This window comes from Bombus pascuorum, chromosome 5, assembly GCF_905332965.1.
Source record: "Bombus pascuorum chromosome 5, iyBomPasc1.1, whole genome shotgun sequence".
Taxonomy (NCBI): domain Eukaryota; kingdom Metazoa; phylum Arthropoda; class Insecta; order Hymenoptera; family Apidae; genus Bombus; species Bombus pascuorum.
In genome coordinates, this window is record NC_083492.1 from 13,750,596 (window position 1) to 13,764,634 (window position 14,039).

At 34.9% G+C, this 14,039-nt stretch overlaps 1 protein-coding gene across 3 annotated transcripts in view; it reads left to right on the forward strand.

Moving 5' to 3' along the window:
- Nucleotides 1–14,039, forward strand: part of LOC132907030 (helix-loop-helix protein 11) — a 160,729-nt gene that overhangs the window by 18,538 nt on the left and 128,152 nt on the right. For 2 of the 3 annotated variants that reach the window (XR_009658090.1, XM_060959765.1), the window contains exon 2: nucleotides 1,268–1,592. Coding sequence is in view for 2 of the 3 variants with exons in the window: in XM_060959765.1 (XP_060815748.1) it covers nucleotides 1,268–1,592 (325 nt within the window). In the remaining variant the exon portion in view is untranslated. The remainder of the gene's footprint in view (nucleotides 1–1,267; nucleotides 1,593–14,039) is intronic. The other variant, XM_060959766.1, reaches the window with a different exon arrangement.

Here is a 14,039-nt window from a genome sequence, read left to right on the forward strand (position 1 = left end):
TTGCAATATTCTTGAAATTAAAGCGGACCCTTAAATAGTATCATTGGGATACTGGATGGCTATAATACTAATTTATGTTAGATTACTAAAATTTGGAGTACGTAGATTTATTTCGTATTTCACGTTTCTCGTGATAGAGATTCGCAATAAAATTAAATTAAAATACGAAACAAAAATAATTTTTATTGTGAATAAATCGTGCGGGATCTCCAGACGCAATAAAGTTTCAATAAATAGTCACGAAACTAAAGAGAAGAATCGTCATTCGCAGAGCATAATGTTGAACACGCTGAACACATTCGTTTCAAGCGTAGATTGCAGACTCTCGAAAAGCATTTCGTCGTAGCCAGCAAAGAGATAACCGAAAATCAAAGAGACGAAATGAAAGAGAGGACACTGACACGGACTTGGGTATATCACTTTCTATGTGCACCCCATATGACGTCCACGTTTCGTCGAGTTTTGTGGCGGCTCTAAATATTTGATTTACAAGCAGATAAGAGATAGAGAGAGACAGAGAGAGAAGAAAAGCAGAGAAATGAATGTGCAGACAGAAATATAAAAACGGTTGTTTGTCTGGATATAAGGGCTTTTAAGGAAATTGAAAGCGTCGTGCTGTTTGTTTCACAGAAACTACATAGCAGCCACGACTTATCGACAGTTAAATTCGCGGTCAATGAAGCGAGACATCATTGTCGTTCTGTGGTTACAGTTTTCAAAGGCTCTAGACTGCACGCAATGTCAGCGCTACATGAAATTATTCTTCGCGTATTCGTTTTTTTCCTTGTGCAGCCAGGCTTTTCAAATGCTTTTTATCATCCAACGATATAGATTTCTACGTTTGCCACGTATTTCAATGTCAATCTTTCGTACTATTCTTTTCGAATGTTTAGTTGGAAGAAAATATCCACTTTTTGGTCTTTTTTCAGCAATAAATATGAAATCCAATATTTAATACAAGAAGAGTTTGCAGAATTTTTCTTATGACTTTCCATTCATACAATAGGATTTTACTACTATAATCTCATCTTATCTCATAGTATATTTTAGTTTACTTAAGTTTACTTTATAGTAGTGTATCTAAAATAAGATTAAGGAAGACGATCTTAGGAAGACGAATACTTAATTCTTGTATCGATGATGCTAAAAATTAGCAAAAGTTTCCCATAAGAAAAGAGTTAAAGAAATTAATGAATTTCGTGTTAACACTCAAAGAAGCAACTAAATAGTCAATAAATATTAAGAACGTATGGTTTTTGTTTGGCAGAAGCATTGGAACAATAGAGGAGGGCTCGGTGACCACGAGCGTGACGGTCGCCGAGGTCGCTGATTCGCAGGAGCAACAACAACAGCAATCGAAAAGCAACGGCGCAGTATCTCGCCGTGTTGCTGGTCAGAACGTTGCGTTGAGCAACGGAAATAGTACCAGCAACGTCGGCCGCGTTACACCGCGAAGCCATATGGAGCAGGAGAAGCGTATGCGGCGAGAAATCGCCAACAGCAATGAACGACGTCGGATGCAAAGTATTAACGCCGGTTTCCAATCTCTAAGGACATTGTTGCCACATCATGAGGGCGAGAAACTTTCTAAGGTAAGTCTTATATTCTTATCTTCTTCCCCCTTACTTTTTTAACTTACAAAGAATTAGTGTGCGGAATCATCCTTGTACAAAGAACCATTGTTTTCACGCTTGAAATTCGACATATCAATTTTACGAGGAAGAAATTTGGCATGAGAAATAAAAACTCGAAACCTTCATCGAAATCAAGCTAGCTGTGATGTGTGAACAAAAAAAAAAAAAAAAAAAAAAAAAAAAAGTGAATATAGGATACTCTTGTAGGTTTTTCGAAAAATCGATCGATGAAAGTTTTTTTGAAAGTGTATCATATTATATCATTAGTTTTAGACGCTTTGTCTTATCGAAAGCTACATTGTTTACTTCCTCCAATAAGTTACCTGTGCTGGAGGAAGAATCTAATCCCCATAATTCATCTAGTCATCACATAGATTGACTCTTTGAATTCGTAGTGCTAGTTGAATGCGTGCGTTTGATATCTAAGGTTAGTTTCTTTTTAGGCGTAGTCATTTTTAAATAGATGATAGCGCTATATTGTTGAATGAATTCAAAGGGTTGATTTCTTCAATCAATCGTAGTCAGTACACGGTTAGTCATCACTTGCACGTATCAAAAGGAAAATGTTGTATTAGATTAGTGAAGATCATCAAGAAAAATTATGGTAAATTGCCTTAACGTTTCTTGACATGAAAATTTATTCTAAAATTTTACTACACTGCCGATTAACATCAAAGTATAGTTTTATTTAGTTTTAGGATAAAATACGTATCTTTATTGGTTTTTCTAATATTTGGAAAATGTTGGACATTTCGTGCGAGATTAAATTTACAATATTTATAAAATTATTCGTTTCTTTCGTAAATTTAGACCTAATTATTTTCTACTGTTTAATATTAATATACATATTAAAATCAGAAAACAAAAATAGATTTATCATATTTTTTCTTGTGGTGCTCTTCTGTATATTTATCATTTTCTTTCATTTCTTCATAATTAATTTTAAAGTAACATTTGGTTGTATCGAATTAAATAATCCGATTGAAATAGTGCAAAATGTGCAATGCGTACAAAAAATTATTCTTATGCCGCACTTTTTGCACGTGCTCGAGACTGGCGGTAGCCACAATGTCGCATGAGTGGTGTACGGTTGTTCAATAGTACCACTCTGCAACATTTCATTCATCCGGCCTACTCTTTCATTCATTGCTCTGTGAATATTGTGTTCTTGAGGTGTAAAGTTTTGTCAATCTTTCCGACACTTTCAATATCATTATTTACTGCACTCAATCAGATTAAATATATCACACTATGAATTAAAACCTACCCTCTAAATCGAGCAGCAAATTTATAGTACAATTTAATTAAACATAGTTGAAATCATATGAAACGTATACTATCAATTAAAAGTTGACCTCGAAAATTAGTAACAAATTGAGAACGAATGTCGTTTTCATAGTGTTCTATATTTATTGTTATGAAAAATTCATATATATTTGTTTAGATCACGAAAATGAAGAAGATGCAAAAGAGAATATATATGGTTATAACCTAACTGAATAATAACTCTTATTTAAGAAATTCTCAAAATCTCCATTTTCAGTGTGCTATATAATAATTTTCCAGCTATAAAATACGAAAGGAAAAATACATAATAAAATATAATTTATAACATATTTTTAAATAATTACGATCTCGTTAGAAGTCGTTAATTCTTCGAATAAAATATATTATAACGATTATTTATAAATATTTTTAATTTATATTATAAATATTTCGCCGTCGTGCCGATGCTACGTAGTTCTTAATAGGATGTCGTTTCTACTAAGGTTAACACGTGGAACGGAAACGGTAACCTGTTTCGCTTTGGTAAAGTGAATTCACCAATGAAGCTGAATCGTTCTCTCGCGTGAACGTAGAGGAAGGAATATTACGCAACGAATGGTGTGTGGCTTCGGGGCAAGCGGCAAGCTTTTACGAATTGTCGCCTCGGCGTTGTTCGACTAATTTTAGCATGTGAAAGTCGTCGTCCGATCCCACGCCGTTAAACTAGATTCTGTCCGGCTTTCGTGTGTATGTATGCCTAGTCATGTCGGTGGCTTTAATCGTTCGTCTCGTCAATAGTCCAACACAGTGTGACACTGACCGCTTTAGTTTGCCCTTATACGGTTGCTTCTCTATGACGTTGCGAATATCAGCTGACGCCTGTTATCGTTTAATTGGAGATACGCGTTGACCAATGCTCCTAGCTATCCCTTCATTGTATGTGTAGTTGGTATTTGATTAGGGATATTGGAAACTTGGGATATGGTAAAGATAAATATTAACTTTTTATAGTATTATTATGGATTTGTTGAAAGGTTGGAATATAGTTGAGGGGAATGTTAAATTGTGTATTAAATCTTCTATTGACACACTTTTTACTACGAATTATAAATTTTAAGGTTAGTTAGCTAAAATACTTTTTACTTTAATCTTTAATGTTTACACTTTAAGCTTTATCTTGAATGTTAAAGTCTCTTTGATATCTAATATCTTAACGAGCTTAACGAAACGATTCTCATAAACAGTCGTGAATAATCTGTCCACGAAATCTGCAATTGCGTAAATTTTACGTTTATCTGTAAGCAATTTACCTACTCGTTGGTAGGTTACGTGATACATGGACGATATCTGAATACGACGTGTGTAATACATATACACGGATATCCACGTATTTACGTGCAAAATCAGCTGTTAATTCACAGCAGTGGCTACGAGTCACGCGGATATCACGAGGTTATAACTGACAGTACTGACGTTCTTGAAGTATTCTTTCGTTTCAAAAGTTACAATTACAAATTAAAAATGAGTATTATAAAAGAATCATGTCTCAGAAGAAGAGACATAATGTCTTTTATCATAAGACGTAAATACTCTTCAAATATTCTTTACAAAAATAAAACGCAAACAAAATAAGAATATCTAAATTTACGATCAAATTAATTTTACTAGTCTACTAAATAGAACCCAAGATTGCCATATAGATAGAAAAGCAGCAGTTTCCCGCTACTTTTCACGTAGGCTATGTACCTACATACAACTTCTTGGTGTCTGTGTGTAAGCGCGTACTTTCGCAATACGATATTTCGCGAACCAGTCCTCGGGCCACATGGTTCAATTCCCACGCATTTCTCTTAAGGAGATCGTTCTGTTCCTTTTGTTCTTTTACTCTTTCCCTTCTTTTTCGCCGCTTGCTCTTCCCCTCCCCCTCCCCCTCTCCATGCTTCACCCTTTTTATCTTTTTCCTTGTATTTGGCCTCGCTTGCCTCCATCTTTTCTTCATTCTTCTTTCTCTTACTCTATACGACGAAGGCCAAGCCTGGTCGACGAAATTTGCTGGAACCCTGGCCCACTAAAAACTACATTATACACTGCTGTTCATAAATATATGAGACACATTGATCAATTTTTATTAATAGTACATGTATTGATAATACGAATTTTACTAAACTATATAAATTATTAATAAATTAATGCTCAAAACCAATAATTACTACGTTGTAGAATTAATAGATATGATATAATGTTTAAGCTATTTGTGTAGAACGCTTATCAGCGTTGTATGAAAATTAAATGTACGATTCGTTGAAGTGTTCACCGGTTTTAAATATTAAAACATACTATGACGAGTCATGATAATGTTTGTCTATCACTTTGGAAGAATCTTCTCTATCTTAGCTACAGTTTGCTAATTTTAAATGAAATGAGGATAACGAACCTCTTTAACAAAAAAATCTCTGTAACGTTTTATTCTATAATGTATTAATTTTTAAAAATGAATTTTACCGTGTCAGAATATTTTGTAAAAGCTTTAACGAAGGATAACATTTTGGTGGATTTATTTAAAATTTTATAAATAATTGGGATATATTACAGAAACAAACGGAGTTATTGGTAATGTATATATACTTGGTGATTTAACTCCCTTTCGCTACATAGCGAATATTGACGAGACCAATGTCCAAATACGAACCCATCTCTTTTTTGCCGATGCGGAACTTTTTGCTCGTTACAAGCGACAGCGACCATAGGATACAATACTCTGGAGAACTTACTTCTTGTTAACCATTAAATCCATGATTTTTTCAAATTAAGATTACAGCAAATCACATTTCCGCTTTTTATGGGAAAATCACGTTAAAATTCTGTTATACTACCAAGCAATCACCAGTTCTTTGGAAACGAAAGAAAGGAACAGGCAATGACATAGGCGTAATCGCGTAGTCTCGAGAAGTGTCGCGTCTTTTGTAACGGCAGCAGCGCAGCGGCACTTTGGAAAAGAAGAAGTAAAAATGAAGGAGCGCAAATGAGCACAGACGCCTCGACCCATTTTCATTTAGCACTCGCCAGACAAAAATAAAAATAAACCGTTCTCCTCTCTCTGTTCGTGAGTCTTTTAACGAAACTTGCATCGTGCCTCCCGCGGTTATGTGTGCTGTGCGTGCGTGGGTCGGGGTTGTTTCGCACGCATAATCGTGCTTTTGTACCGCACGAGATCGATCTCGCATGTAATACAGCCCTCGAACGTATTTGCATTGAAACTGCCTGATTAATACTGGTAACCATCGGCTCTCGGTCGTCACGCTTCATTTTTTACGCCTGTTGATAAATTTTCCCTCGCGAAGAAATACAAGAACATTATGATCTTTTGACAGTAGAGTCAAAATGGTAAAAATAATCTTATTTATAGAGAACCTTTATATAGAGAATAATTATTTATTTTATTATAATAGGTTTATTACTATTATGATAAGTGAAGAGCATGGAAGGAAGCAGAAATAGAAATGAGAAGCAAAATTTCGCATCAACGAAGTTCCTTCTTCAATGTTTTCCCTTGTACGTTGTTTCCGTGGTTCTTTCTCTGCATCTGGATCGTACGTGAGTGTGTTCCACAGCTTGGTAGGAAAGAACGGCGGGAACCCAGACGTCACGTGCTTCTCCTTCTCCAGCTTGTTTCGTGGCAATGGTAGTAGTACTACCGCTGCACACAGAGTCCAATAAGTTGCTTTGCGTCGTTGCCTGCGTCGCGTATCCTAACCTTTTTTCGCCACTCATTTTTCGCGCCGCACTTTTCCTTATCCATTCTATACACACCGCGGATATTAACACTTTTCAGCATCTAAAGGCGCGTACCCACTGACGAACAGTTTTTTATATTCCCTCAATTTCTTAATTCTTATTCATTACACATATCGTATTCGATAAAGTATATCGTTTTCCAGTTGATAAATTAACAAGATTTAATAAGAGAATGGTAGATATTGTAGATATTAGAAATATTATAAATAAGTATTATGACTAGTACTATATGCATTTTGGATGTTCTATATAGTGTTTAACTTTATAAACTATTTAATTTTAAATGTATTAAAAATAATATTAAGACGGTCTTCGTCAGGTAAAACACGAAAAAACACGACGAATACAAATTAGAATGAAAGTTATTCTAAAATTATATGCAATATATATTAAAATTCTTGTGAGTCACCTGCAACTCAACGATACCAATTGAGAAATATTATTTGCAAATATATTCGTGAAACATAGTGGTACTTTGAGTGAATATAAAATGCTTGCGAACTTCTTGGAAACATCGTTCACGAACTGTTCGCTGGTGAGTACACGCCTTAAGGAAGATTGTATACACATGAGCGTACGCTACATATTTCTCGACTTCGTTGGCCGGTTTTGCAACAGCGATTCATTCGGTTCGCGAGTCATCCTTTCGTTGAAAATCTATCCTCCGTGTCGAATGATACGCTTCGTTTCATACTACATAGGGTGTTTCGGAAATATAAAAAAAAAAAAAAAGAAATGAAAATGTATTATTAAAAGCGGATTCACATTATAGAAGTGGGCTTTGGTATACGAAGACTTCTTCTTAAATTTTTAGAGATTTTTCTTTTTCCTTTCTTTTTAGACTTGTTTTCAGTAATTTGTTTTTGGTGTTGAATTTATTGTTATTTATGCAATTTAATATTTTCGCGAATATAATTTACAATATAATTGAAATCGATCTCATCCATTAAATATTATAATTTGATATTACATTTTATATCACGATGTCTCACCATACAACGTAGGAATATTTTTAATTTATTTAATACAAAATTTATTCATGTTATTTAAATTCATACATTTTATATAACATATATAACAAAATATTTCATGTATAAAAACATTCAACTTATTTCTTTGATAAAAAAAGAAAATTTACACATTCATGATTTTGACACAAAAAAAATATGATATAATATCTCATAGCTTGAAATTCAAAAAAATTTATATTAGTTTAAGTATCGAAGAAAAAAAGATGGAAGCAATTATTTTCATTGTCGGAACAAACTTGCTGTACCAACTGAATGATGGTGTAGCTGGTTCGGCCGAACGCCAGCTAAAACGTATGGGCCCAGGAGCATCTGGGTCATTTTACTCTTCTCTCCGCAATTCCCCTTTCCATCGGTTCGGACCCTGTTCGTCCCTTTGTCTCGAGCTTCCCTACGGTCCCTCTTTCTGGTTAAGCCGACCGACAAAGGTCTTGCCATCAGTATATACTATATACCTGCGGCAGCCGATACAGCCGTTGCTTTCTACAAGGTGTCCCAAGCGGACAGAAGAGAAAGTTCCACGGGATTTTCGACTCACAATCAGACCACGATACCGGCAACATGAATTATTTTGTTTCGCCTTAGGTTGAATTTCATGTCCCAGTTTCTAGTATATATATTTTATTGACTTCTCGGTTTCATAGACCAGGAAAGGGACTTGGCTTATATATTTCTAACTCTTTCATTAACGTACTTTATTTAGAGCACTTATCATATCCAAAGATCCACACCCATTCACACTCCCATCCCAAACACACATATCTCATCTTATCTGTAATACTAAGACATAAACATACACATATTCTCAATTCTCAATAATATTACGTAAAATATGGAACTTGTAGCAAAGAGATCGAAATGGGAAAAATAAGCATTTGTATATAAGTTACTAACGGTTTTATTATAAATTTTATTTAAAAAATTAGACTTGGATATAAACAATTCAGTTAGCTCAATGTCAATCTTTTTTATAACAATTTATGGAGAATCTTTAGTTCCGTAAGTTGAAAAGCTTATACATAAATCGTTTTTATAGTTGTTATTTCCTTGAAGCTGAAATCTTTCCGTAAGATAACATCGTAATGAATAAAGCAACTTTGTAAAGGTTGATATAACGTGTGAATCGCAGGAACAGCTGAGCGGTTGAAATTCGAATCGTTTCGCCGTAGTAAGTAGGTTATTCAATCACTCGACTATTTTACTACGTCGGAACAATTTCCAGAAATATTATATGTATTCTTCTATTTGTTGGAACAACGAAGAAAAATCAAATTTCTTGTTCAATTTGTATCTTAACTCTTGACCTCGAATCTCCTTCTCTGTATAACCACTTAACACTCACCAGTTGACAAGTTTAATTTCAACATTATTAGCGCTTCTATTAAAGTTTCGTTTTTCCTCTTCACGTTTCAAAGTCCAAAAGAGAAGAGGAAAAACAAAACAACGAAAAAGATATTCCGCGTATTTCTAAGAGGAAAATTAAAAAATATCGTCGCGACTTAAATTTTAATTAATCATAATGTACATTGTACATAGATGTGTGCATGCTTTTGCGAGTCACTGTATAGATATAGCAGACAACATGTGGTTGCAGCGATTGATATAGGGAAGTGACGTGTCGAACAGAGAGCAGTAACGGTATAATTAAGTCATCCGTAGAAATAAATTAGCACCGTGATTGCATTATAATCGCGTCTCTCAAGTATCCCCCCGGCCTTGTAGTTTAGAAGCGTGTCGTTGGTACAAATATGCATGCGCTTCGTCACCTAGGAATGCAGAAGGAAACTCGAAGCCGCAGTCTCGTATAACGGCTTGTGGTATAGCTTCACCAACCGGCACTAAAATACGCAGTATGCTTCCTTTGCGATATATTTATTCGTGGATATAATAAAACGTAAAAATATAATAATCTATGGAGGAAAAGTCGTCTGGTTATAAGATGTTGTCGTTACGTTATCCGTGTTGTGAATACTCTAGAATCCCATATAACGCGACAAAATTATTTATAGAAATTTTATATAGATTATTGCCTTAAACATACAAGATAAACAGACAAGAATAGAACTCGTAATTGATTTACTACGCTTGTCTTCTATGCTTCGTTATAAACTTGATTCATTCGTGACATACAAACGTATACGTCTTTGAATTGATCCTGAATCGAAAATCATATTATAGTATTTAATATATCGACAAAAGCGTGAAATACAGATCCTTATACTTAAGTTCTACTTTTTTTTATAGCTAATTCATATACACTTATATTTATATTTTGTTAAGGTTATTCGGTGTATGTGGAATCAAAGAAAAGCGTGGGTAAATTGTAAGGTATTGTAAGTATATATATTGTGAACAATAAAGTACAAAATGTGAAATACAATGTAAGCCGATCTAGATCCTTTCGCTGAGACTAAAACAACTGCCGAAACCAACATCGCACGTGTAGCGCTTATGATCTGTCATCGACGCATTCTTTTGTCTACGCGCTATCGATGACCTTAGCGCTTGAGAAACCGAAGACCAGATATAGATTTTTCTCAGAAGTGGCGATCACTTGAACATATTTAAATATACGTTTATATTTGTATAAACGTCCAATACAACCTACTCGTGAAACACATAATAATTTGAGAAATTTCACAAAATTTACTAACAATGTTACATCATTTGACCTCGAAATTAAGTCGCTGCTTATTTAGTTTTAGATTTGTATTGTTCTACGTGTTGGCACGATTGACGTCGATAGAATTATTCGTACGATTCATGACCAGCGCAAGAAACTACGTTCATGATTAATTCTCTCGCAGACCTCGTGTAAATCACATTTACGCGCGTTGCGCACACAGAAATCGCTCTCTTTGCTTTGTCACGTAATAGCGTGAAAAATAGATCGTTCTAGTTATTAAAAGCGTGCGTGGAGTTGCATTGTGCAGTGAACATACGATAAAAACGTGAGAAACTTATGTAGAGGGTGCTCAGTAGAAGTGTCTGATGTTAATTACGGGTCAGGTGTAACAAAGGATCATTTTGTATAGAAAATACAGGTATATCCATTGGGTTCTAAAATGAAATTACGATATATTATAAAATTTGTGGTAATCGTTATTAGCTAATAACAATATTTTAAATTAGTTAACAATATTTTATAAATTATTAACATTAATAAATCGTTACATACAGCAATAATGAGCTTGGCAATAAAGTATATGAAATTTTGAAATTATCCACATTTTTTTTATATTAATAACTGAGAAACAGCAAATTTTTAGATATGTCATTAACGTAATAATAAAATAATATAGGGCAGGTTTTTGACTCGGTTTTCTCCAACTTTGTTAGCTCCTCGTATCGAAAGAAAGTGGATGCAGGTCTTTGTCTCGATGACCTGTCCCCAGACACACCTTAGAGTTAGGAGTCACCGTGCGTATTTATAGAACGTGACTAGCGATTGTAGTGCTATTTGTCGGTAACAAGTTACCCTAATGACGCTATTGTGCGTAACGACTGTTGCACCTGTATTTTCGCAGCTTCGTACACAGGAGAATTTTCATCGACTTTCTCCTCTACGCGATTTACGCGAAACGAATACCTCAATGGATTTCTTGAAAAATTCCAACTTTGCATAAATAATCTTGAGAATCGAATAAATCTTATAACGACGTTTTCTGTTAAATTTCACTTCTGGGAAAATATCTTTCGATATTTTGGAAATGATATCTAAATTTCCAAAATTAAGTTTTTCCTTTTCACACTCACATTTTAATAGCGCGACTGTTTAAGGTTTAAAATTCCCGCGTGCTTTGTTTCCCGCTAACATTCTTCTATATATTTCCCTGGGAATGAAATATTACGATCGTTTGCGGAGAAGAATCCTGCGACAAAACAGACAATGATTCTCGTCGGACTTCATTAATTACTTTTAATATGTCCCGTGATTTAATCGTGCCGCCGCGCTCTGTCGTTTCTGTGCAGCTCGCTCGTAAAAGTCGCGGATGTCAGAGATACGGTGGTTGCAATTAATGGATAATGCCATTTCATTCTACTTCGTCGTTTTTTTTATTTATTCTCTTCTTCCTACTACCCCCTCCACGTTTTTCATCTTTTCCTTGTTTCTTGTGTTAACTCGAATATCATTTTCTTAACATATAACTAGACTGCGAATTTGTATACGCTTAGAGGGAATTTCAAGGTGAAGAATTGTGTAGAATGCACATAATATACAACAACTTATAGTACTTCTCATAATATTTAGTGGACAAGATAATTTTCTACCTAGGTTCTAGTTTTTTATTTATATTCATAAATAATAATACAAATCTGCATATGTATCTGCAGTCTATTTACAATATTGTATCTCAACAAATAATTTTCATTACCATATCTCCTATACTCTATATCGTTTATGTGGCTATATTCTAAAAATTCTACGAACTTATTTGCGTCTTTCCTTACGTTACAAAGAAGCTGTCTTCCAGTAACTATTTACAAATTCGTCTCTCGATTTTCCCTATAAGCGAAACCATGATTAGGCGAAAATCATTTCGAGTTGGACATAGCGAAACAACTACGATAAGGATAGTAGTAACAACACAGGATAACGAAGGCCACAAATCATTACACGATGTCGGAACGTTCAACTGCAAGTCGTCTCGGGACGCATTTTCTTCCCGTCTCGAGTCCGCAAAGTTATACTCGTAATTTACATCAATAGCAGACAGACATCTGCGACAGACGTTTCCTCCGGGATACGCATTCTTTTTTATGTCTTGCTTTTGCTTCGTTGTCCTCCATCTCGACATCTTATTCTATTCTCACGATGATAAACACAAACGATAACACGTGTATTTTGATTGGTAATCTTGCCACAAGTATTGTCGAGTATTGTGTAACGAGTGTTGTGTCATTCTTAAACTGCGAATTTTTATGCAATTTTAACTTTCACATTATTTTTAAGATTGAATATCTTTTCTCTAACGGTATCTCCTTATCGAAAACCGCATAGTTCTGGTTCTAGCTTTATAACGTTTGAATTTACTAAATAAATTGTGGAACCAAAATTATAATCATTGACGCCTTCGTGATAAATAAATAAATAATAAAAACAGAGCTCCAACTGTATTATTTAATTGGCGAAATTTTTATCGTAACATGAAATGTCTTTATATATATATCGATATGTGTACATATATGATGATCACTTCATTATGGTGAAAAATAATTACCAATGATGGTTGTTTTTTTCTTTTTCTTAAATTAATTACAGAGATAAGTATAATATACGGTTTTGTATAGGTTTTCTTCGCTTTGTTGCTAATGAATGCGTCTCCCGACCGAAAGCATTGTCAGGGCGGTTCGAAGGCACGCGAAGACTCTCGTTTGAAGCGTCGCTGAAAGGAATTGCACAAGCGTGTATACTTTCTCGCAACAGGATTTTAAGGGGTTACACGCGTACGCGTTTTACGACTGCCCCGTTGGAGGTGGTCGAAGGCACGCTCGTATAACCGAGCTTCGACGCTCGTCACGCGTATGAATATTTAAAATTGCAGTCGTTCTTCGACATTCATCGGGTTACGACGTACGCCGTAGGTATCGTGTCCTTTCAGCCACTCTAGACTAATATGGGTATCTCGAAACGTAGAGAAAAGGTGACTAGAGAGTCGAAGGAGATATAAAATGCGGAATAATATGATCCTCCGTTTATTTATTCCTTTTTTGTTCTCGGAAGAGGCTTGGGATATTTTCTGTTGGATCTTTAGTGTTGAAAGTAAATCTTGTCAAGACTTAAATTCAGACACGATAGAATCTTGATTATCTGAATCAATTGTGACAGACCGTTATTCGGGTACATAAATAAATTTTCGGATAATCGATTAACTCTGTTTCGACGAAAGAGAAGATTCTTTAGTTCCAAGTATTTTATCTTTTTAACAAAAATGCTTGATTCTGATAATCTGCTTCAGTTTCTATGCTTGTCTCCTTTACTATTCTCCTCTTCCTTATTAGCAACCATTCCCCTATTTCCATTTACTCTATCGACTCTATATCTACGCTTCAGTGTAAGATTCCTGATATGTGTTATCATATTTTGGATCACGGCCATCATAATACGTTTCATTATTTCATAAAAATAACTCATAATAAAAACGCTGCGAGCTTTTCCAACGATCCGATATACCACGTACAGTACTTATATAGAAATTTAGGGACCGCACGAGTCACGTGTTAGCGAAATGGAAGTTTGTCCAATTGTGTCACGAAAAGGGTCGCTCTGGGGTTGTGGTATAGGCGTATTAGCACAGTGTACGCGAATAAACTA